The sequence below is a fragment of the Thrips palmi genome, unplaced genomic scaffold (assembly GCF_012932325.1).
Source record: "Thrips palmi isolate BJ-2018 unplaced genomic scaffold, TpBJ-2018v1 HiC_scaffold_18, whole genome shotgun sequence".
NCBI lineage: Eukaryota > Metazoa > Arthropoda > Insecta > Thysanoptera > Thripidae > Thrips > Thrips palmi.
The window spans coordinates 1,560,612-1,585,331 of NW_023144627.1; the positions used below are offsets into that span (position 1 = coordinate 1,560,612).

At 43.4% G+C, this 24,720-nt stretch overlaps 2 protein-coding genes across 3 annotated transcripts in view; one reads left to right on the top strand and one right to left on the bottom strand.

The window, feature by feature from the left end:
• LOC117645468 (NFX1-type zinc finger-containing protein 1-like) overlaps positions 1–24,720 on the bottom strand; it is a 102,206-nt gene extending 77,486 nt beyond the window's left edge. The window contains exons 1-9 of one of the 2 annotated variants that reach the window (XM_034385702.1): positions 24,604–24,720; positions 24,411–24,522; positions 21,729–21,937; positions 21,541–21,631; positions 20,832–20,994; positions 20,241–20,285; positions 19,482–19,738; positions 15,510–15,725; positions 8,663–8,919 (exon numbers count right to left, since the gene is read on the bottom strand). In XM_034385702.1, the coding sequence (XP_034241593.1) occupies positions 8,755–8,919; positions 15,510–15,725; positions 19,482–19,738; positions 20,241–20,285; positions 20,832–20,994; positions 21,541–21,631; positions 21,729–21,925 (1,134 nt within the window). In that variant the 5' untranslated portion in view covers positions 21,926–21,937; positions 24,411–24,522; positions 24,604–24,720 and the 3' untranslated portion in view covers positions 8,663–8,754. Of the gene's footprint in view, positions 1–8,662; positions 8,920–15,509; positions 15,726–19,481; positions 19,739–20,240; positions 20,286–20,831; positions 20,995–21,540; positions 21,632–21,728; positions 21,938–24,410; positions 24,523–24,603 lie in introns of those variants that run through there. The other variant, XM_034385703.1, reaches the window with a different exon arrangement.
• LOC117645476 (zinc finger and SCAN domain-containing protein 22-like) lies at positions 3,725–8,051 on the top strand. The gene is made up of 4 exons (XM_034385712.1): positions 3,725–3,797; positions 5,796–5,894; positions 5,961–6,053; positions 7,175–8,051. Exons 3-4 carry the CDS (start codon positions 6,029–6,031, stop codon positions 7,807–7,809), a joined length of 660 nt encoding a protein of 219 aa, XP_034241603.1. The 5' UTR covers positions 3,725–3,797; positions 5,796–5,894; positions 5,961–6,028; the 3' UTR covers positions 7,810–8,051.

Consider the following 24,720-nt stretch of genomic DNA (forward strand, 5'->3'; position numbering starts at 1 on the left):
GTTCTCTAACTGCAGGCTAGGCACCCGAGGCCAGTCCGGCACTGTTAAAACGAGTCAAATCAATCCCTACAGACTAAATATTCTGACTGAAATAGATTATAAACTGTAGCAATACTTCACGATGACAGGGTGTGGTGTTGGATTGTCTACCACAACGGCGGCCCTAGAATATGCACTGTAAAAGTTTCGTCTCTAATCCAGGACGTTTAACTCACATCTGTCTCACAGTGAAATAAGCCTGTTTATGTATTTTTCCTCTTTGAGTGAAAAACGTGCCTGCTTGGTTTATTGAGAACCAGGGACCTTTTATTAATGAAAATAAGAAAATATCTTGCAAAAGTGGCCAATTTACAAGCAAAAAGACGAAATGGCCCACAATTGATATGACCCACAATTGATTCATTGTGCTACAGATCCTGCAGTTTTCACGATTCCGAAAAATAAATTCAAAAGTGAATTCCTTTCGCATCGAAGCAAATCATATCCAAATTTGAGCTTTCTACAATGCTGACCCACAACTGGTTCCAATAACAGGAAAAGTAGCGATTTACATCGGCAACTTTGGCCCGTCCCGTACAGTAAGATACGTACGAATTTCGCCTACGTTTGACCCTGACGGGAATTAAACCTGAGTCTGGGTTTGAAATTAATGTCGTTTTCGTCATCAGCACCCTCAAAAACGTCAGAAACAATGCAAATACTGGAATAAAAAGAATGTTTAAAAAATGCCCCGCTGGGATTTGAACCCGGGTCCGAACTTCTCCGATTCTCTCGAAACTGGCACCATTGGTTTTTTCTCGTCGCCCCGATTCCAAAAATACCTCTACATGCCCTTCTAGCTGCATCCGTTGCCGAGAGCCTCCTCGACCCCATGTAGACCATGATGCACCTGCAGCAGCGTCCCCGGGGCTCGGATCGGATTTGCTGCCACCGGGTTGTTCTTAGGGTCACCCAAGGAGGCTGCAAACCAAATTTGGTCCAGATCGGACCACGGGAAGTCCTCGGACGGATGAACGGACGAACGGACGAACGGACGGACGGACGCACAGCAGGGATCATACTATATGCCCGTCCCTCCGTCATTTTTTTTTACAAAAAAATGAACGGGACGGGCCAAAAATCAATTGTGGGCCAAAACAGACTATTTTTAAAACAGCCACAGCTTAGTAAATAAGGATGATAGACGGGGCTGCTATGCTGCAAAACTTAGTCCAAGGACCATTGTTAATGGCCGCACATGCACTTTTGTCATCAGGTCAAAATTAAAGGCCTTAACTTGGAATTTTCAAAAATGTGACCCACAATTGATTTTTTGCCTTATTTGAGGAACTTCATGTCAGTAAAAAAGAACTTTTATTTTAGTTATTTTTGGTAGATATTTTTTTAAAAAGTTGTCACATATAAATTGACAATTTGTTTTATATGAATTTTCATAAACAGCAAACAAAGATAAAACAAGAAAGACAGCAAAATGAATACACATTTCGAATGCTACAGTTGGTTAAACTGTTTAACAGGTTGCAAACCTACTGCGCATGTCCAAAAACACTCCGATCAAGAAGTATTATTGGAAAGTTCTGCCCGAAAAACTGCATTCGAACCGACACCAATTCTATTGTTGCACCTTCTCTACCTGCAGTCAAAGAAATTTTTCATTTCGAACGTGCTATTTCAGCTTTTGGAGTAAGCTGTACACAGACCTGAAAAGAAGCTCGGCTATTGGTCTGCCCCGGCTCGGCTCCCCCCCACTCCCTTTTTTTCTTTGACGAGTCGAGTTTTGCCATGGAAACAGCGATTTTGACAGCAAATTTCTCAAAATTGGTCGTTAACTTTTTAACCACATTTCATCATCAGAATCAGCGTTCAATGTTCTACTAGTCTGCAAAATCTCATTAAAATCGTAAAGAAAATTTCCAAAACGCATAAAGGGCCACACTGTTTAAAAAAGTGCTGTAAATTAACAGCACTTATGCTGTTAAGTTTTATAGCAACACGTCTTGTTTTATTACAAGCATGTTGTAGCCCTCGGTGCTGTTTTCTGACAGTTCGATTGTAAAAAAACAATACTTCTTTGGAGTCTTCCGTACATACTTGTTCTTGAAACTGTTCTTTTTTTTGTGTTTTAGGAGCGTACAGCTGTAGAAAGCTTGTGGATGAATCTTCTGCTCCTACTAGGGGGCGTTCACAAATGACGTCACTCTTTTTTGGGGAAGGGGGGAGGGGTAAGGCCAAAGCGTGACCAAAGGGGGGGGGCTTTGTGGCGCAACACTTTTTATCAAGCGGAAATGCCACGTAAAATTCAAACCGCGCGCTCATTAGACGCGCGTGCAGCGCTATCTCTCGGCGAAAAGCGGCGGCGAACGCCCACTAGGTAGTGTCAAGTCAACCTGAATTCACGTGGTGTTCGAGGGGCGCATTAAACAAAACTACACAATGCCAGTGGATAAAAACAAACTTTATCACTCCCTCTTTAATGCAATGAAAAAGAGCCATTGTGGTTTGGCAGCAGGCAAAGTGCAAAGTTTGTGTGTAGCCGAATGGAAAGCACTGAAGGAAAAGGCTGCCAGCAAGGGCGAGAATGAGAATGCCGTGAAGGAGGCAGTGTCAGCTCAGCAGCAGAAAGTAGGGCGGGCAACATCATGAAATTCTTTTCCAAGGTACGTTTTATCTCGGGCCTTCCTTTGAAGCCTGATAGGAGCTGTCACAGTTGTCGCTCGGACATACACGCTATTTGGGGAGACAAGGAAAGGTTGGAGAAAGGTCTACCGCGAAATTCAAATCGATTCAATCTCCGTCGGGTCTGCGGTGACCCGTCGAAAAAAATGACCCATAATTGATTCGTGACCCTCAATTGATTTTTTACCTTACTTGGTTTTCTAAGCAGCAATAATAAGGAGTTTTTCCTTGGAACCATGTTTAGTATTGTTCCCTGCAAAGACTAAATTGTCCCCAATTATTGACAATTTTTGAAGTCAATTGCGACTCCTTGTTATAGGAAACTCATGTTGAGTCAACATAACGTACAAAATCTTACATAGCTTTGGAGGAAATAGTACTTTTTAATGGTGCTTTTCAACCTCATTACTTAAAGACGAAAAGTCAACAAAAGTCTGAGAGTTTTCGCGGTGCTTAAACCTGAAAGATCCTGGTAGCATCAACTTTTTCCCTGCCGCTGATGGACGGAGTGCAATCGCTGCTTTCACGGACGCTAACTTTGTCTCTTCGGTTGCAGGTGTCGGCGCGGACCAGACCCAGCGGTTCCCACAAGAGTTAAACCCTACGAAGCATTGCATTTTTAGGCATGCAAACGAAGAAATAATTCGTTAATTACGATTCATTTTCTTTGTAAATTTACGTATGCTTAAAATGTTTTGTTATTTGAAGTTATTTTACTTCGTTAGTTGTAACCAGTTCGTAGGGTTTTTTAAATGTATCAAGTGAGACCCACTCCCTGGCAGTGCAGGCTGAGTGCGCAGTGTGCGATGGGGAGTGGTCCTTGTCATGACACCTAAAACTACTGTAACCCGAGGCCACACGAGTGCAGTGCGTGTGCATTTCGTGATGATATGTGTACCGCTTGTAATGCGGAAGCTCCTCGTTTCGTCCGTATTTGCAACGTGAGAGTTTCTGCATTTCCTTTGGATCAAGTCTAGTCCAGGGCGCCGTCTGATTTCCACAGGTTCCGGCCCTGAATTTTCGTCCCGGCCAGGGCGACGTTCGTGGGTGGCGACAAGAACCAGTTATTATTCCGTCACCTCGTCCGCACACGTCTGTTCGGTTCAGGCGGCTTCAAAAGGGTTCATTGAATTCATAATCGCGGCGTAGAGTCCTGGAACTGTGGTTCTTCGCTGGAATTCCCGTTGGCATTCTGCACCCAGTACCTCACTTTTTGTAGTGAAGCAATGCATGCCTGTATCGCTTTTGCATGCCGGGCGCTCAGGACGCGTCCAGTGGACGCTGCCTGTCTTATGGGGTGCTTACGTATCTTTTCCTGCCCAGGATTGAAAACCGAGAGCATCGACTTGCCGATGGAGAGTATGCTGACTGCGACTTGGGTTCCGGACCGCAGCCGTCCCCCTGCGTGCCTGACGGAGAGGAAAGCATTCCTGACTCGAACCTGTCGACCTTTTTTTTGTATCAATTATTCTCGTACCGTAAAACTTAATAGTGCCAGTATCAGCGCTACGCTTCGTTTATGCTTGAGTTTGTTTTGCATTGATTACATGGAATATATTTTCTTTTTCTTTTTTGAAAGTCTCTCTGTGTCGAAACTTCGCCAACTATAGATGTTGATTTTAGAAATGATTATGTAGTGACAATCAACGAGACAAGTAAGACTGATTACAAATCGCGTGTTGAGTACTCTGCAAACTCAAGTGTGTGCCAGGCATGCACTTCTTGGTGCATGCCTGCAAGCACACACTTCCTGGTGCATGCCTGGCAGGCACACACTTCTTTTCTGCATGCCTGGCAGGCACACACTTCCTGGTGAATGCCTCAGGCACACACTTGCTTGTATGCATGCAAAAGCGACGGCAAGTGTGTGCCTGAGGCATGCACCAGGAAGTGTGTGCCTGCCAGGCATGCAGAAAAGAAGTGTGTGCCTGCCAGGCATGCACCAGGAAGTGTGTGCCTGCAGGCATGCACCAAGAAGTGCATGCCTGGCACACACTTGAGTTTGCAGAGTACCATTTAGGTTGTAGCACCTTTTTCTATCCTCCCTTGTCGTGAAAAAGCAAGTAGACCATTATTGAATCCACTGAAAATACAGAGGCAATACTTTTAGTACCTTTTTTGGCGATACAATTGAGTATCGTCAAAAAACGGCCTTACGGAAAAGTATTGCCTTCAGAACGGCGATACACAAAAGTATCGCCAAAATTTTGCGATACTTCACAGACTGCCACTAAACGTTGGACAAATCAAAGGGACGAGTTCTTAGTTTAATGCCGCGGTTTTGGCGACACCCAAATGTATCGCCAACTTTTGGCGATACTTTTGTGTATCGCCGTTCTGAAGGCAATACTTTTCCGTAAGGCCGTTTATTGGCGATACTCAATTGTATCGCCAAAAAATGTACTTAAGTATCGCCTTTGCATTTGCAGTGTCTAAGGGTTTCTACCATTAATGTTGGCTAGATATGCCTTGCTTTTTTCTCTTAACTTGTGGTGATCGGGCGTGCAGTAGCAACCGCCCCAGTTTTTTTTTTTTTTTTTGCTTTTCACGAACGCGTTGTTGTGTGTGGAAGTGGAATGCTTTTTTTTGTAATGTATTCATCCTAAATGTATTACGAATAAATTTCCTGTAACACAACAGAAATGGCACAAGGATAATGCGGAGTCGGTTTTTCTTCGTTATACGAAGGTTTTTGTTGTATCTTCCAATGCAATTGCTGCAAAGTTTCGAATTATTCATTCAAAATTCCTCAAAAATAAAATCTGCCCCACTACACTTCTCCCCTCCTACACTTCTCCCCTCCTACACTTCTCCCCTCCTACCCTTCTCCCCTCCTACACTTCTCCCCTTTTTGGCTGGTAGTTTTCAAATTGTGTGGCGCTTTTGCATGCCGTGTGCTGGGAACAGGTTCATTGGGAGCTGACTCTTTTATCGGATACTGCCTTCCTTATTTTCTGCCCAGATCTGGAAACCGAGAGCGTCGACTGAATTCCTCAATAATTAAGTCTGAACCCGGTACCTCACTTTGGAGTGTAGTTTAGTGTGTGGCGCTTTTGCATGCCGGGATCATTGGGCGCCGACTCTTTTGTCGGATGTTGATTGCCGTATTTTCTGTCCAGATCTGAAAGCCGAGAGCATTGACTTGCCGACGGAGAGTGCTGACTGCGACTGGAGCTCCGGACTGCAGCCGTCCCCGTGCGAGCAGTGCGCTGTGTGCGGTAAGGCCCTCGCCGCCCCTTCTGCGCCCTCGGCTGGTCCTTCCAATGACGGTGGTTCTCTTCCAGGCCCAGGCCATGGCGGTCCGTGCCCGCCGCTGGACGGAGTGTTCGACCAGCTTGACGAGGAGGGAAGCATGCCGGACTCCAAGGTCGCTGCAGGTGAGTTATTCGCGAGGCTTCTTACACGCTCAGACCTATATGGACTTTTTTCTCTCTTGCTTATAGCGGTTTTTGAGCAAACGTAAAATGTACTATTTTCTCCTTAACTATGCACAATTTTGATCGTTTTAGGGATATAAAAGTCAATAGACCTTGTAGAAATAGAAAAGTACATTGCAAATGACAAAACGTCCGCTTTAATGGACTATAAACATTATACAATGAACAAAATAGTGCATAGCCAAAGAGAAAATAGTACATATTACGTTTGCACGAAAACCTTTATGGCAAAAGATAAAAAGTCAATACGAGTCTGAGAGTGTACGTGTTGCTTCGGCAGCCAATGCAACTCCCTTGAAATGATAGGGGGTGGTCCAACTCCCCTCTATGGGTTCCCTTACGACACGCACACTAAATGTTTCCGTACTTTTATTGTTCATAACCACGGCCATATTAGTATTTACGTATGGTGTGTACAATTGTAAACGAATATTTGGGACAAAAATTCATTTTGTGCTTCAGTATTTACGAAATTGTACATAATTTATGTTCCAATTTAAGCATAACTTATGTTTGTACACACTGAGAATCCAAACGCTATGTGAGTCAATTGGTGCGATGCAAAAGTTCGCACATGAAGTGCAATACCTCCCCATTCCCATGCATTAGCATAGGGCATTTTCGGGACGCATCGCACGTAAGGTGCAATATGGCTATCGCACTGCACGTATGGTGCGATATCTCACCTGCATCGCACCATACGTGCTATACTCATAGCGTTTGAAATCGCAGTGCAAATATGGCCATAGTTACGGTTAAAAAGGCTAATTAAGTGTGCTAGACTTGGCGCTGTCCTGCAACCCTGACGCAAGTTGAAATGCGTTCTCTTGGGTGGTCGACCATTGTGCAGGGCGGCCTGCCTGAAATGCACTTGACTGTTAAATTCATAGGTACCAGAAAATGGTACAGGCGAAGAACTTTGTGCAAAATGGCATTTAAACGTAGCTTCTCCCTTAAGGGCCAGCAACAAATTCCTGCCACCGCAACTTCTTCGGAAAGTTATCGCAAGGAAAGCCTGGAAAGTCGTGGTCCGTCTTACCATGGCCGTCCCTTGGTTGCAGGCGTCGGCGCGGAGCAGGCCCAGCAGCTGCTCGTCGGCGAGGCCTTCTCCCTCGCAGTGCCGGCTGGCGACGCGGTCCAGGACGAGCAGGCCTCGAGCAAGGAGACGGGCAGGAAGGCGCGCCGCGGATTCAACTGTGGGGAGTGCGGCCAGCGTTTCCGGACTGAGAGCGGATTGCGGGACCACCTTGCGAGTCACACTGAGGGCGGACCTCACTCGTGCGGGGTGTGTGGCAGGGAGTTCTCCAAGAAGAGCAACTTTGTGAGGCACTCGAGGATCCACACCGGGGAGAAGCCTTACAAGTGTGACGTCTGCGGGAAGGCATTTTCTAATTCATCTCATTTAGTGAAACACAAGAGGATCCACACCGGGGAGAAGCCTTACAAGTGTGACGTCTGCGGGAAGGCATTCTCTGATTCATCTTATTTCGTGAAACACAAGAGGATCCACACTGGGGAGAAGCCTTACAAGTGTATCGTCTGCCGGAAGGCATTTTCTGATTCATCTGACTTAGTGAAACACAAGAGGATCCACACCGGGGAGCAGCCTTACAAGTGCGACGTCTGCGGTAAGGCATTCTCTCGGCCAGATACTTTGTTGCGACACAAGAGGATTCACTCTGGGGAGAAGCCGTAAGAATGTGTTGTGAGAGGAAAGGCCTTGTCCGTGTCACGTGATACGAAATCTTTCGAGTTGACCGACGGCTTGTGGACACTCACGCGTTTGAAACGGGCCCCCTGTTTTCAACTTTGTTTATAGCACTGAGTGTGGAACTTTGCTGTGTCATGCTGATGTTCTCGTCGCTGTAGATCATGTTCCTACTCCAAGTACATCTGTACCGTATGACTAGAAAGTATCATTATTACTTTTTTTCCCTTCGGGTTTGCTTCATTTGCCCTTTGGATTTCTCAAATGAAAGATTATTTTTGTTTATTTCCCTTCGTGTAAGAGCGCCGTTTGTGTCTCGTCGCGCCATTCGTTGTGTTCGTCTTTTTTTCGGAAGTGATAAACCAATATTATATCCGAATAAACAGTGAGACTGATTAAGAATGACGTTTTTTGTACCATTTCATAGTGACGTTTTGTTGTTGTTTTTCTGCGGAAATATATTGATCTGTTCAGTATTGAATGGACCATACCCGAAAAGACTGTTTCTACTGTCAGTGTTTGCCTATTTTCCCCCGCTTTGTTTTTTGTAAGTTGTGCCGTATGAACGTAAACCCCTATTTAATGCTTTTCGAGTTGGTCAATATAAAATTGCATATTTATGAGCACTTTAAGATCAATTGCGTCGCACTAGAAGCCTAGAGGAAAAATGCAGGAGCAAGACATGGGGCTTTAAGAGACACACATACTTAAAATTTAAAATTTACTTCACTATTTATAAAATTAAAGTTTACTACAGTCATGAGTTAAAATTAAAGCTTACTTCACTTGTGTAAACGTCAGACATGATTAAAGTAGACTAGGAAATTTCCATCAAACAAATTTGAACACAATGCGAACGCACTGACGCTCGCCGACAATACTGAGCTTCAGGCACAACCAAGCTGCACTCTGCAGAAGAAGCAGAGAATGTGTCTACGATGGATCTTCCAATATTCTGGCCATGCAGTCCCTGGGGCACTTGTTGCAGCGTCGCTCCGTTCCCGTCTTGGGGTAGGTGTGCCCCTTGCCGCAGAAGTACCAGCTTCCCTGCGCGGCGGATCTTGGGAGTTCAACCTCCTCCCACCACTGGGCGCCCAGCTGGAATGAAGGAAACACTGTAATTGTCTTGCGGTGAAAGGGCACCACCATGGTGAACTTTTTCTCCATAATACAAACGAAATACGTCAAAATATCTATAAAGTACACAGTAAATACTCTACGAAGAATCGCTTCGTAATATACGAAGAAAATGAAGGCATTGTAAAATCTACGAAGAAATGCTTCGTATTATGAAGCAAAATCCTTTGCAATACTTCATAATACGAAGCAATTCTACAATGCCTTCATTTTATTCGTAGTTATAAAGCAAATGCTTCGTAGACTTTTCATTGTGTACAGTGAACTCTCAATAGTATGTCACAAAGACAGCTCATCATTTTCTCGATAGATCTCACACTAGATCATTGTCACCATAATATAGAGATTCTTCACTGTACAACTTTAAGAGTGAAGAGGATTAAAAGTTTAAAGTTTCTTGGGTTCAGAATTGTCAGCCCAACGCGTTTAAAATCTTTTATGTATCATTAAAACGATGATAGTGGTCGACTGACCAAACCTTAGGTTATTCCTACTGTCGGCTCTTACTTCCTTTCAACATGAGTAAGATGTTCAATTTCTTAGGGGGGGGGGCGGTGAAACTTTCGAGTAGGCTTTAAAATAATCCCAGAAAGTTTAAACTTGGCTTAACACTAGAACCGCGGAGGGTTGACCCCTTTTAATTTTCGTCATAAATTTTTCTGACTTATTTTTTTCTTCTCGGATTTGGGGCTTTTTGACTTTTTATAAATACCAGAAAAGAACATTTGAGTGAAATTTCGGCGCTGTCGGACCATTTTTGTGGGCGTAGGACAACAATATACCTAGAACCGCGGCAGGGGTCATTTTGACCCCTGTATTGTTTGCACTCAGGAAGTTCGAATTTTGGCAATAAAAAAGCGTCACAAGCGTCAATTTTAGTGGTAAATCATTTGGGAGTGCTAAGGACTGCCCTGGGAGACCTAACTTGGCCAACGGCATTGGCGACCCGCCGAGCAAACGCCTAAATGTATGCAAGATATGTGTGTTCCGCGTAAGGTATCTGTAGAATAAAAAAATCTCATTCAACGAACGTTAATGAAAGCAGATGATACTCGTTTGGATTCCTTCGAGGTAGTAGTTCGGGCTTTTTTATAACTGTGTATGAAATAAATAGATAGCCCAATAATATACATGGACCTAAGCGAGCTGGCCAATGTCGGTGCGAGACGAGCTGTGGCTTGCACCGGCCGAGCCGTGAGACACTGTTGCTGTTCTGTGCGCGCTGTACCCGGGGACAGGGGATTGTTGGCCGGTGCCGCTCGCGCTGTACCCGCGAGGTATTGTCGATGTTTCGAGCAGACTGCCTGCCATGCGACACTCACGATCCCGCCCGGCAGCCACCACCCTAATATTATTGTATTATTGTTAGGATACCGCTTGGTTTCTGGACTCAGCAGTAAAAGCACGGTGACACCTTTATGTGTCTAATAGTTTTAGATACGTTTCAAGTGTAAAGGTATCATCTGGTAAAAAATCTACGTCCCCACACTGAATAACAGGAAAAGTTGCGATATACATCGGCAACTTTGGCCCGTCCCGTACATTGCGGAATGTGCTAATTTCGCCTATTTTTTATCTGGACGGGACTTGAACCTGAGTCTGGGGTCAAAATAGATGTTTTTAGATCAGCATAAATTAGATCAGCACCCTCATACACATCAACAACAATGCAAAAACTCGAATAAAAAGAATGTTCTAAATGTACCCCACTAGGATTTGAACCCGGGTTCAAACCTCTCCGATTCGCTTGAAACTGGCACCGTTGGTTTTGTCTCGTCACCCCGATTCCAAAAATTTCCCTTCATGCTCTTCTAGCTGTATCCGTTGCCGAAATCCTCATCGACCTAAGGTAGACCATGATGCACCTGCAGCAGCGCCCCCCGGGGCTCGGATCGGATTTACTGCCAGCGGGCGGTTCTTTAGGGTCACTCAAGTAGGTTGCATATCAAATTTGGTCAAGATCGGACCACGGGAAGTCCCCAGACGGACGAACGAACGGACGGACGGACGCACAGCAAGGAGCATACTCCGTCTCCGTCATTTTTTTTAACAAAAAAAATACAAGGGACGGGCCAAAAATGGTAGAAAAGGAACAAAACAGGTTATTCGTGCCATGCGGGTTGCCTACCTTTGACCTTTTAAGGCCCTATATAATTCAAAATATCATTGTTGATCTCAGATACATCATTATACATCGTTAAGGGCCCATAACATGAGCAAAATAAAAAAAATACGGGCAGAAAAAATGGGGGGGTCAAAATGACCCCTTCCGCGGTTCTAGGTATACGAAAAAGTCAGCGGTTCTAGTGTTAATTATTACGTTCATTGTGGTTAGTTCCTAAAACAAAATTCAATCCAAAATGTTGAACGGTCTCTGAGAAAAGTGGCTTTTCAGTGTTTTTTGGAGTGTTCGGGAAAAATCTTCGTGCGTCTTTCATTGGAACGGAAAGTCTTGAAAATAGAAGAGATTTTAGTGACGGAATTTTCAATTTCAACTTTCGTCCTGAGATATGAATTTTCAAATTTTAACATTAAAAAAAAGTGAAGTTTTTGCCTTTTTTACAAACTTTTAGGTGTTTGTAAAAAATAATAGGGCTGATATCAAGATTCCGTCACTAAAATTTGTTGACAAGTCATCAATGAATAGAGTCCATGCAAGACGACTCATGTAGGTGTCAACCAGGAATGTAGAAAGTCTTTCTACGACAAATTTTTTTGTCGACTGAGCAAAGCTGTAAAGTTGAGCGTATAAGCCAACGAAAACTGATCTCAATGTTAATTCTTTCCAAATGATGAAGGAACTACCCATAAAGTTTAAAGATGTTCAACCTGTTGAAACTGAAACCTTTTGAGCACATTTTTATCTATAAACTTTAAAAATACTATTTTTGGCAGTTTTGGCCATTTTTTCACCAGGGTCCCCCCTTAAGAAATGAATTTAAAATAATTGATGATAAGAATTTTTTTTTAAACCAAGCAAGAAGTGGTCAATCGAAAAATAACTATATTCTATGGATGAAAACATTGAAATAAAAGAAAGCTTGGGCGGGGCGGGAAAAAACTGGACAGGGGAACTGGACTCCCCACATTTTACTTCAAATGCCGTATGGGACATTCCACGTGAATCCAACGACGGTTTGGAATCGAGGTCCTCGGATTTCGACCTAAGGGGTATCAATCGATTCTGTATCGGCCCCTGACTCACCATGTAAATTTTTTTGAAAAAAATTTGGACGGTTTAGTTTTTGCACCAGTTTTATGGTTTTAAAAGTTTTAAAATAGTAAAAACAAAAAATTTTTTTCAAAATTTTTTTTAGGTGTTCTTTAGGGTTTAGGAATGAGGGAAAAGCATTGAAAGTTGTTTGAGAACCATCTGGGAGGTTTTAAGGGTAGTAAAACAGGTGAATTTTGGTGAAAATTTGACAAATTTCACCGTTCTGAAAATACGTCATCATGGATTTTGGCCAAACTTTTTTTTTCTTTTCCTCTACTATTAGTGCATACTCCCTTAAGAGGGTTTGGATGGCCCGCCACAATTTTTTCTTCTGGAGCCTATAACATGTCTAATTGCGGCATATTTTCCCCTTTAATTGACTGTTTTTGGCCCGTCCCGTTTATTTTTTGTAAAAAAATGACGGAGGGACGGGCATATAGTATGATGCATGCTGTGCGTCCGTTCGTTCGTTCGTTCGTTCGTTCGTTCGTCCGTTCGTTCGTTCGTTCGTCCGAGGACTTCCCGTGGTCCGATCTTGACCAAATTTGGTATGCAGCCTCCTTGGGTGACCCTAAGAACCGCCCGGTGGCAGCAAATCCGATCCGAGCCCCGGGGGCGCTGCTGCAGGTGCATCATGGTCTACATGGGGTCCAGGAGGATCTCGGCAACGGATGCAGCTAGGAGGGCATGTAGGGGTATTTTTGGAATCGGGGCGACGAGAGAAAACCAATAATGCCAGTTTCGAGCAAATCGGAGAAGTTCGGACCCGGGTTCAAATCCCAGCGGGGTATTTTTGGAACATTCTTTTTATTCGAGTTTTTGCATTGTTTCTGATGTTTATGAGGGTGCTGATGACGAAAACGACATTTATTTTAACCCCAGACTCAGATTTAATTCCCGTCAGGGTCAAACATAGGAGAAATTCGTACGTTTCTTAATGTACGGGACGGGCCAAAGTTGCCGATGTATATCGCTACTTTTCCTGTTATTTTGTCGTTTCTCTCATGCGCTTACTTGGTCGACCATGCAGATCACTCAAAGTAAGGATATCAGGGCCCAACACAACTCCTGGCAGCTAGCTCCTCTATATGCAGACTTTTAGGGACCCATGCAATCATTATACTTTACACAAATTTATTTTATTTTGAGCACATTTTCACTCATAGATCTCGACTAACCTGAGACACGGAGTTTCGAAGGGGACTTTATGTAGTACAGCACATGTTTCAACTCGATTACTCTTTCCATTAAGAATTTCTGAATCTTGCCATCCTTAAATAGTGAGTTGTCACTAAACTTTTGTCCACTTCAAAACTCCATGTCTCAGGTTAGTCGAGATCTATGAGTGAAAATGTGCTCAAAATAAAATAAATTTGTGTAAAGTAACTATGATAATGATTGCATGGGTCCCTAAAAGTCTGCATATAGAAGAGCTAGCTATCAGAAGTTGTGTTGGGCCCTGATATCCTTACTTTGAGTGATCTGCATGGTCGACCAAGTAAGCGCATGAGAGAAACGACAAAAAAACAGTCAATTAAAGGGGAAAATATGCCGCAATTAGACATGTTATAGGCTCCAGAAGAAAAAATTGTGGCGGGCCATCCAAACCCTCTTAAGGGAGTATGCACCAATAGTAGAGGAAAAGAAAAAAAAAGTTTGGCCAAAATCCATGATGACGTATTTTCAGAACGGTGAAATTTGTCAAATTTTCACCAAAATTCACCGGTTTCACTACCCTTAAAACCTCCCAGATGGTTCTCAAACAACTTTCAATGCTTTTCCCTCATTCCTAAACCCTAAAGAACACCTAAAAAATTTTGAAAAAAAAATTTTGTTTTTACTATTTTAAAACTTTTAAAACCATAAAACTGGTGCAAAAACTAAACCGTTCAAAATTTTTTCAAAAAAATTTACATGGTGAGTCAGGGGCCGATACCGAATCGATTGATACCACTTAGGTCGAAATCCGAGGACCTCGATTCCAAACCGTCCTTGGATTCACGTGGAATGTCCCTCATGTACTGGCCTGACAACTGTCGTGTAATGAACCGCTGATGCCACGGAACAACTTTTGATAGTTGTTATTCCTGTGCCTACTGTATTGAAGTAAAATATGGGGTGTCCAGTTCTTCCCCGCCCTATATTCTATATATTAGGATTTTATTTGACTTAAGCCGGTATGCACTCGATGCCAAACATTTTGCTGTGAATAAATACACTAAATTGAACAAAAAATCTTATGTTCACTGAGGAAATGTTTTAATTCTTTCAGAAGTAGCTTTGCACCTTCGCAATTAGTTTCTTACAGAACACAAGTATGAGAGTGGCACTTGCGACTGCCCCACTTTTCGCTTTGAAGCGTAGCCCGATTTTGAGCACACTCACATCCAAAGGCAATACTTTTAGTACCTTTTTTGGCGATACAATTGAGTATCGCCAATAAACGGCCTTACGGAAAAGTATTGCCTTCAAAACGGCGATACACGAAAGTATCGCCAAAATTTGGCGATACTTTGGAGTATTGCCACGATTTGGCAATAAACGTCGAACAAATCAAGGGGAGAAGACCTTGGTTAAGTGCCGTGGTTTTGGCAATATCCAAAAGTATTGCCAAATTTTGGCGATACTTTTTTGTACCGCCGTTCTGAAGGCAATACTTTTCCGTACGGCCGTTTATTGGCGATACTCAATTGTATCGCCAAAAAATGGACTTTAGTATCGCCGTTGCATTTGCAGTGCTGTCCTTCGAAGTGTGGTACAGCCTACAGGTAATGTGTGGTAGGCGCAAAACTGTGGTTACCCGAATTTACCACACGTGGAAATGCGGTCAATACCCCTAAAAATCAGTGGTCAGCAGAGTACCACATAAAATTCATGGTGAATACCACAGCAAATATGTGGTCAGTCCTCCATACCTCATCAAAGGGTGGTCTTGACCACGCAATACATGAGGTAACGGCTAAATTATAGGCTTGTAAGGCTCTTGCTTGACAGAGCCGCTTGTTGAGCGTCCAACCTTAAACCTTAATCACCACTTATTTGAAGGGGTGTAATTCTTACCACATTTGTACGTGTGGTAGAATGCGGTAACCACACTTTTGGTCTCACCACAGCCAAATGTGGTAACTTCACCACACATTCGATTTCAGTGCAAAAAGAGAAAAAAGCCTGCACCAAATTTTCCTACAATTTTTCATTGCATTTTTTTATGCTCATAAATGAAACATTGGAATATATTTCATTGCAACACAGAGACTGAGGGTGTTGCAGTCTGACTGACAGTGGGTCCGATTCTGTCGTCAATTTCGTTCTCGTGATTGGACGATCAAAATATTACCTGGACGCTCGCGGCCAACCGCTCGATGGTCCTATCAACGGCGTCGTCCAGAGTCTTGCGCGGGTAGGGTCCCGTGCCTCGGACAATGCAGGACACCTTCGAGTACTCGTCGTCGGAATGCAGGTCGTCGGTGCCATCCTGAGCAGCCTGCTCCTCCACCATGCAGAGTTGCTGCAGCCGTTGTATCCGCAGCAGCTCAGTGTTCAAATCCAGAACCTGTAACGAAGCGAGAACAGTCGTGCACACTAAATGTTTCCGTGCATTTTGATGCGTGGTGATGCATGACCTTAAACCTGTTAAAAGTTTTGCTTGTGCCAAACTTGTGCTCAAATTTGCGTAAAATTGTGCATTTGTGCGCATAATATAATGCAAATCGACCCGTCCTGATAGGATAATCCTCACTGCCAGGGTAGATCCAAGACAATCCTAACTGTCAGAACAGATCCAAGACAATCCTAACTTTTCGTGCCGATGCAGAACTATCCTCACTGCATACATCACGTGAAAAAGCGGTGTTTTCTCAAAGTCCGTGACGCCAACACACTTCATAAAATTACTAGCTGAAGGGCTTGTTACAAAAATTCATCCTTATATGTAAACTCGCGCTGCTCGCTGGGGGCTCCGCCCCCAGACCCCCGCATGTGTGGAGCGCGTGCCGGAGTATTTAGTAAGTCCGTGGTGACCAAAGGCAAATTTTCTAAGGAAGTAAATGTCCTGCTTCTTTGAAAGCTCTATTTAACCGCTTTTGACCATATAATAAGGCTACTTTTACTGCCCAAATACATAGCTTGTATTGTATTGGCTACTGTGGCAGTCAATGGGTGCATACAAGGTCCGGAAAATATTGAAGACTGCTTTGACAAGGATAGAGGTGAAAGGAAAAAAACCTTAGGTCTCTACGACCACTCCTTGACCCCAAACATTTCTATGAGTGAGTGAGTGAGTCAGTGAGTCAGTCAGTCGGATTGGGGCTATATAGGTTCTTGATAAGTGAGGGAGTCAGTCAGTCGGATTTTGCGGCTATGTAGGTTCTTGATGATAATTGATGATTGATTTTGAGTATGTTGCCGGTGACGGCGACCCGATTGCGGCACAGTTTCGGAAATGTCTCGACCAGACCTACCGATGGGGCGAATAAAAAATTTTAGTCGGTCGGTCTCCTTTTTTGAAGATTGAGTGGATTTTGTTGAATTTAGGCCTATTTAATCGTTTTTGAAGATGTTGCCGGTGACGGGGACCCGATTGCGGCACAGTTTCTGAAATGTCTCGACCAGACCTACCGATGGGGCGAATAAAAATTTTTAGTCGGTTGGTCCCCTTTTTTGAAGATTGAGTGGATTTTGTTGAATTTAGGCCTATTTAATCGTTTTGGAGGATGTTGCCGGTGACGGGGACCCGATTGCGGCACAGTTTCGGAAATGTCTCGACCAGACCTACCGATGGGGCGAATAAAAATTTTTAGTCGGTCGGTCCCCTTTTTTGAAGATTGAGTGGATTTTGTTGAATTTAGGCCTATTTAATCGTTTTTGAGGATGTTGCCGGTGACGGGGACCCGATTGCGGCACAGTTTCGGAAATGTTTCGACCAGACCTACCGATGGGGCGAATAAAAAATTTCAGTCGGTCGGTCCCCTTTTTTGAAGATTGGGTGGATTTTGTTGAATTTAGGCCTATTTAATCGTTTTTGAGGATGTTGCCGGTGACGGAGAATTGCGGCACAGTTTCGGAAATGTCTCGACCAGACCTACCGATGGGGCGAATAATAATTTTTAGTCGGTTGGTCCCCTTTTTTGAAGATTGAGTGGATTTTGTTGAATTTAGGCCTATTTAATCGTTTTTGAGGATGTTGCCGGTGACGGGGACCCGATTGCGGCACAGTTTCGGAAATGTCTCGACCAGACCTACCGATGGGGCAAATAAAAATATTTAGTCGGTCGGTCCCCTTTTTTGAAGATTGAGTGGATTTTGTTGAATTTAGGCCTATTTAATCGTTTTTGAGGATGTTGCCGGTGACGGGGACCCGATTGCGGCACAGTTTCGGAAATGTCTCGACCAGACCTACCGATAAGGCGAATAAAAAATTTCAGTCGGTCGGTCCCCTTTTTTGAAGATTGAGTGGGTTTTGTTGAAATTTAGGCCTATTTAATCGTTTTGAGGATGTTGCCGGTGACGGGAACCCGATTGCGGCACAGTTTCGTAAACGTCTCGACCAGACCTACCGATGGGGCGAATAAAAATTTTTAGTCGGTCGGTCCCCTTTTTCGATGATTGAGTGGGTTTGCTCGGAAACTGTGAGGAATTTGGTCCGCTTTTTTGAAGATTAAGTAAGTTTGCTCGGAAACGGTTAGGAATTTTCAACTTTTGGGATTTTTCCCAATTTTCCCATAAAATTTGGAATTGAATGGAAAAAACCGCAAGTCTCTACGACCACTCCTTCACCCCAAACATTTCTATGAGTGAGTGAGTGAGTGAGTGAGTGAGTGAGTCAGTCAGTCGGATTGGGGCTTTATAGGTTCTTGATAAGTGGACATTGTATTTCAGTTGTATCGAGATGCTCTGATTTGCAGTGAAGATACTTCACTGACACTTTTAGGTACCTCTGCAGTTAAAATAGTTCTAAATCTGCACTGACAGTTAGGATTGTCTTGGACCAGCTTCTGGCTGTTAGAATTGTCTTAGATCTGCTCCGAAAGTTAGGATTATTCTTTAAGGACGCGTCGAGATTCCACGCATGCACAAAATCGTGCAAGCTACACATACAAAATTATGCACAAGCATTTGGTGCGTGCAGTTGAGTGAAAATGGAGCATTCATAATCGAGGGGGCAATCACTCGCAGAAAAGTTGAGTGACACTGTCCATGAAAGCACACGCCAAAATAGCAAGGATCCTTAACTTATTTTAACATTTAAGGGGACGTTCTACTGAAATTCTTACTTTCTTCGAATTGAGTCCCAGTATCAATATTCATTGTAAATTTAAAGTATTTCATTGTAAATAGTAAAATTTGAAGTTTGAAGAGCAATAACTGGCCCCAAATCCAGTCGAAGATGAATTTTCTGCTTTTTCCAGTTGTAACTTGAAAAATTCTCCTATGCAAAGTATTTCAATGTAAACTGATGTTCTGGGCATTTTTCACTTATTTGGTTCATACTTGATAAACCGTGGCATTAGTAAGATACTGGGACCATAACAAAATCATAAGCTGTGTCTTTAAGACAGCATGTCAATAAAATTTCAAGAAAATGGTAAAAATCCTGATATTTTTGTGTCTTTTTTTCTGAAAAGCAACGCCAAAATTAATTTGTTGGGTCCCATGTCTTTGTGATGCCACGCTTAATTGCATATGAGCCAATGAAGTGAAAAATGACCACAACATCAGTTTACGTTGAGTAGGAGAATTTCTAACAATATTGCTAATATAGGCTGAAAAAACCTCTTCGACTTGATTTGGAGGGAGGTATTGGGCTCTAAATTTTATGTCTGACTATATACTATGCATTACTATGCATCTGCAACAAATGTTTACACTGGGGCTCAATTTGAAAAATGCAATATTTTCAGTAGAACCTCCCCTTAAAAGGGCATCAAATTTTAGCTTAGGCGTCCAATTCTAATTCACGCCCTTGAGGGATGAGAGTGTAGAGATCTCCACAACTGGTTGCACAGTGCACCCGCTCGTTGATAAGGCGCAAACTGCTAATCCAAGCGTGGGACAGGCATGCAAACTGTCCCACGTTTGTAAGCGTGGGACAAACTGTTCCACGTTTGTAAGCCTAGGACAAACTGTTCCACGTTTGTAAGCGGGGGGACAAAATGTTCCACGTTTGTAAGCGTGGAACAAACTGTTCCACGTTTGTAAGCTTAGGACAAACTGTTCCACGTTTGTAAGCGTGGGACAAAATGTTCCACGTTCGCAAGCGTGGGTCCCACACTGGGATTTGCAGTGCGGCTGGCACGGACTGGCGCGGTACCTCTTGAGCGCTGAGGACGCTGCGTGGCCGCGCGGCGAGCACGGCCGCCAGAGCATCGACTTGGCGCGCCACCTCTCGTCTGAGGCCGGACCCCGTCCGGGCCACGGAACGCAGACAACCGTTCAGCATGAAGAGGACCTTGGCGTAGGTGCAGAGCCCGCGCATCGTCCTGGCCGACGCGTCGGATGGACCGCCCTGCTGCGCCGCCTCCATGGCTTCGCACAGGGTCGTCATCAACCGATGTGTGCTGGGGGAATCTGAGGGCAAACGATTGGACTTTTAGTCATTCCGAGGCGCACTGCCGTCTCACACTTGTAGGTGTGGAACATTTTGTCTCACGCTTACAAGTGTGAGACACAGCTTGTGCCACACTTGCTGCATATGCTAGCCCTGTGGTTCAATGTCACGGTTCCCACGCCTGAAAGAGTAGGACAAACCACGAAAACTTACACAATTATCTAAACATATTACCCGAAATAATACCTATAATACTCTATAACACTTATAATATATAATACTTCGTACACGGTTCAGGACAGTCAGCCCCCCCTTGACCAAAGATGAAAATTATTATCCTTTTCTTTGGACAGAATTGGTAGGCAGTAAAACTAAGTCGAGCTTCCAAACTCCGCAAAACATTGCTGCGCTGACTTGTGATCCGGATTCGTACATGGTAGTCACACACATTCAGAACAGTGAAAGTGCGAAACTCAACCTGCAAATCGACGTTCTAAATTCTCTGCGTTCCAGTCGACTTACCTGCTGCTGTACAGGCATTCAGAAGTTTCGTGCGCTTGTCAGCGTCTGCAACAAGAAAAGTCATGTTTACTCACTTACTAGTCCCACAGGGTACATTGCACAAACAAGCAGCTTTAGATGGGAGAAACATCACTTTAACTGCATGTCCTCATGTGGTTTAAAAGCCTATATTAAAACCTAAACAAATTTCAGTCAGAAACTGCATTTACAACCAAAATAACAGGAAAAGGGGCGATACAAATCGGAGACTTTGCCTGCCTTGTACACAGTTAAAATAATTACGAAGACTCGTTTGTATTTGACACCGACCCGAGCTCCGTAATATTTTCACTTTTAATTTACGTCTCTTCAGCTTCTAGACACGGTACAGAAACGGCTCCTGGTTTTCCCATGAAGGCTATGGTACAGACATGGGCGATTTCCTGGGAGTTCCTGGGAAAACCAGGAACCGTTTTAACCGTGCGACTCCTGGTGGTAAAAGTTACCTACAAAGCGTGCATTGGAGTGAAACGATTTTTTAAGCGATCCTCGGGACACTTGTTTGCGTGTACGTACACTACAAGTGTTTTAAACTTTGAGAAAACTACGTACCTGATTTCCCAGCCAGTCTTTTGAGTTTGTCTATGACATCTTTGGGCTTTGTCGCGCAAGATGCCAAATCCTTGTAGATGACTGCAATGTGTTCTTGCCGATCTTTCACCAGGTTTCCATAGCGACTAGAGTTCGCAACTGGAACCTGGCACACTGGACAGGACTGCGAACGAAGAAAAGATTGATTTCAGTACAGAGAGGGAAACATTATGACATGTGGCGTGTACGCTTCACGTCTGTACACGCAAAAAACCTCACCAAGTACTTTGAGCATGCATGGTACAAACTTATTTACTTTGTTATACGAAGAATTACCCAGTTCGTATACGAAGTATTTTCTTTGCACGCTTATGTATGTTCATAATTACTTTGTTATGACAAGCTACGTTTCTTTGTAAGGCCTAAAATAGTTTGTAAGGTTTCCAGAGTGCATTCAGACTAAAAAATCTGACATTTTTCAGTGAGGGGACAGCGGGAAGTACTGATCTGATGGAGCAAGAAAAATGCAAGGGGGTACTCGAGTCATATTCCAGGGTCTTTGCGAGAGAGGATAAAGAGGGGAGGGGATGGTTTGGGTCTCTGCTGAAAAGACTAAGCCTAAATATCTGCGATTACTTTTACTTAACAACGTTTCATGAACTTTCGCAGAAGTTTCTCTAAGGAAAGTGATATTAAAATCACCTTGTCATTTCTAAATAATTGCACTCACCGGAAGTCTTACGACTGTAGGTCTCTCTCTGATGCTCCTCTCCATATCGTCAAACCGCACGATGTGTTTGCAGTCGGTCAACACGAGAAACCTGAAAAATTTCACGGTCACTGTCTACGATACCTCGCAGTTGACACATGGGGTTCCAAAGATGCTGTGTTGCAATGCTACATTGTCAGAAGTCTTACCGATCTTGTTCAGAAGACTTCTCAAATTCCTTGCTCTGCTTATCACATATTCGGCACATGCTGGGGCAAGGATCTCCTTCGAAACCTATGCAGTCGTGTTTGCATTTCCTTACAGGGAACCTACAGGGATTGTTGCTGGGGCTCCAGGTGCACAGGTCTCTACATTTCTTTTCACACTTGAAAGTGGGTTTTCCCATCTCACATTTTTTCTGCAACAAATAAAAGAAGAAATTATAAGGATTTGAGATGCAGATGCTGGCGATGTCCACACCTCTATGCACTGAGATTCCAAACGCTATGAGTACAGCACGTATGGTGCAATGCACTGAGATATCGCACCAAACGTGCAGTGCCAAAGCCATACTGCACCTTACGTGCAATGCTTCGCGAAATTTCCCTCAGCCAATGCATGGAAATGGGAAGGCATTGCACTTCATGTGCAGTGCGATGCAAAAGCATTGCACCAATTGACGCTATATTCATAGCGTTTGGATTTTCACTGTGTCGACGGTCAAATGTATTTTTGAGACCATTGTGTGCCTCGTTTATGTTTAAGAGACGAGCAAGGAATGTGCAACATGCGAAATGCCCCAAGTAAAGGGGGCAGTACTTCACGAGGTTAAACAATAGTGTTTCCAAGGATTGCTTGCGAACAGAGGCACGTCCAAACTGGTGATATGTCACGTTACTGGAACGAGATTACGAGATTTCCTTAAGTATGATGAATCCCTGAGATAAGTTTTGACGCCTCTTGCAACCTCCGTCCGGAAATAATTCACAAGTACACGTTTTATTAGGGACCGTGCGCAACGCATCCGAGGGTTCTTTTTATGCATATTTCTGGTCTTAATTCGGAAATCAGACCACTAGGTCTTACAAAATTGGTCTGAATTATAAGATTTTTTTTAACAGTGTGCGCGTGTACTACCCCTTTCATTTAAGGGTCTTAAGACCCACACTCTTACTGTCTTACAGTAGGAGTATGCTATGTTACAGTAGCAACTATGTTACAGTAAACTCAGCGCAAGCATGATACAAATCAATATTTCTTCATGAATATTTTATGTATTTTCATTGTAAGATACACAGAAAAAACCTTTGAAACGCACAAATCAAAACTACGTTCGTGTTATGCTTGCGCCATGTCCTTCGTATAATGGGAAATTTATTCGTCAGACATGAAAACCTGTTTTGCACACTGAAATCGAAAGTGCGGTGAATTTACCTCATTTGGCTGTGGTAAGACCTAAAATGCGGTTACACCCCTTCTAAAAAGTGGTGTACGAGCCTAAAATTTAGCTGTTACCTCATGTATTGCGTGGTCACGACCACCCTTTTGTGAGGTGTAGGGGACTGACCACATACACTGGTAAAACAAAGGCATAAAAATTACGCCCTTAAGGGCATAAATACTCTTTTACGCCCTTCCCGGGGCATAAATCGTTTTATGCCCTTGGGAAGGGCGTAAATGGTATAGGAATTTCAAGCAAAATTTTAATGCCCTTCCCAAAGGCATTAACGATTTATGCCCTTTAAGGGCAAAATCGTTTACGCCCTTAAAGGGCATAATTGTTATGCCTTTGTTTCACCAGTGTATTTGCTGTGGTATTCACCATGGTTTTTATGTAGTACTATGCTAACCACTGATCTTAAGGTGGGACCCTGGTGAAACTTTCAAGTAGGCTTCAAAATAATCCCAGGAAGTTGAAACTTTGCTTAATTATTAGGTTCATTATGGTGAGTTCCCAAAACAAAATTCAATCCAAAATGTTGAACGGTCTCTGAGGAAAGTGGCTTCACTCTCATTCCAGGAACGTGACATCACGTTGAAACGAACGTGACAAAGTGTCACGTTCGTTTGAGCATTGTGTCACGTTCGTTTGAATGTGAACAAGCTGATTTTTGGCCAATTCACACCCAAACGAAAGTGACACAATGCTCAAACGAACGTGACATTTTGTCACGTTCGTTTCAACGTGATGTAACGTTCCTGGAATGAGAGTGTTTGTAGTGTTTTTTTGGAGCGTTGGGAAAAAATCTTCCTGCGTCTTTTAATGGGACGGCAAATCTTGAAAATTTGTTTGGGTTATCCTAAAGATGTATAGAAGAGATTTTAGTGACGAAATTTTCAAATTCAACTTCTGCCCTGAGACATGAGTTTTCAAATTTTAATATTCAAAAAAAAAAAAAATTTCCCTTTTTTCAGACTTTTAAGTGTGTTTTTAAAAAAGGAGGGCTGATATCAAGATTCCGTCACTAAAATTTGTCGACAAGTCATCAATGAACAGAGTCCATGCAAGACGACTCATGTAGGTGTCAACCAGGAACGCAGGTAGTCTTCCTACGACAAAATTTTTTGTCGACTGAGCAAAGCTGTGAAGTTGAGCGTAGAAGCCAACGACAAATGATCTCAATGTTATTTCCTTCCAAATGATAAAGAAACTACCCACTCAGCTTAAAGGTGTTCAACCTGTTGAATCTGAAACCTTCTATGCACATTTTTATCTATGAACTTTGAAAATACTATTTATTGGAATTTTTCACCAGGGTCCCCCCTTAAGGGATATTGACCGCATTACCACGTGTGGTAAAGTCGGGTAACCACAGTTTTGCGCCTTCCACACATTAACTGTAGTCTGTACCACACTTCGAAGGACAGTGCAGCATATCCATCATACTCACCGAACAAGGAGAGCATCGCTGGCCGCAATGCTTTGAGCAATTCGAGTGACTGCACTTGACTGGGCAAGGTTGTTTACATGGAAGGCACGGTAGTCCACACCGTTCCTGGCAGCTAACAAACAAAATGCCATGAAAACAGGATTATAACCGCGTAACTTACAGGCCGTTTTAACGAAGGCTCTGTTCTGCTCACAGTAAAAAGTTAGCGCTGCCTTCTTCGTAATACGAAAAAAACCCAAGGCATTGTAAATTTCACGAAAGCAAAATCCTTTGTAATATAAAGCATTTCACCATAACACGAAGCAATTCT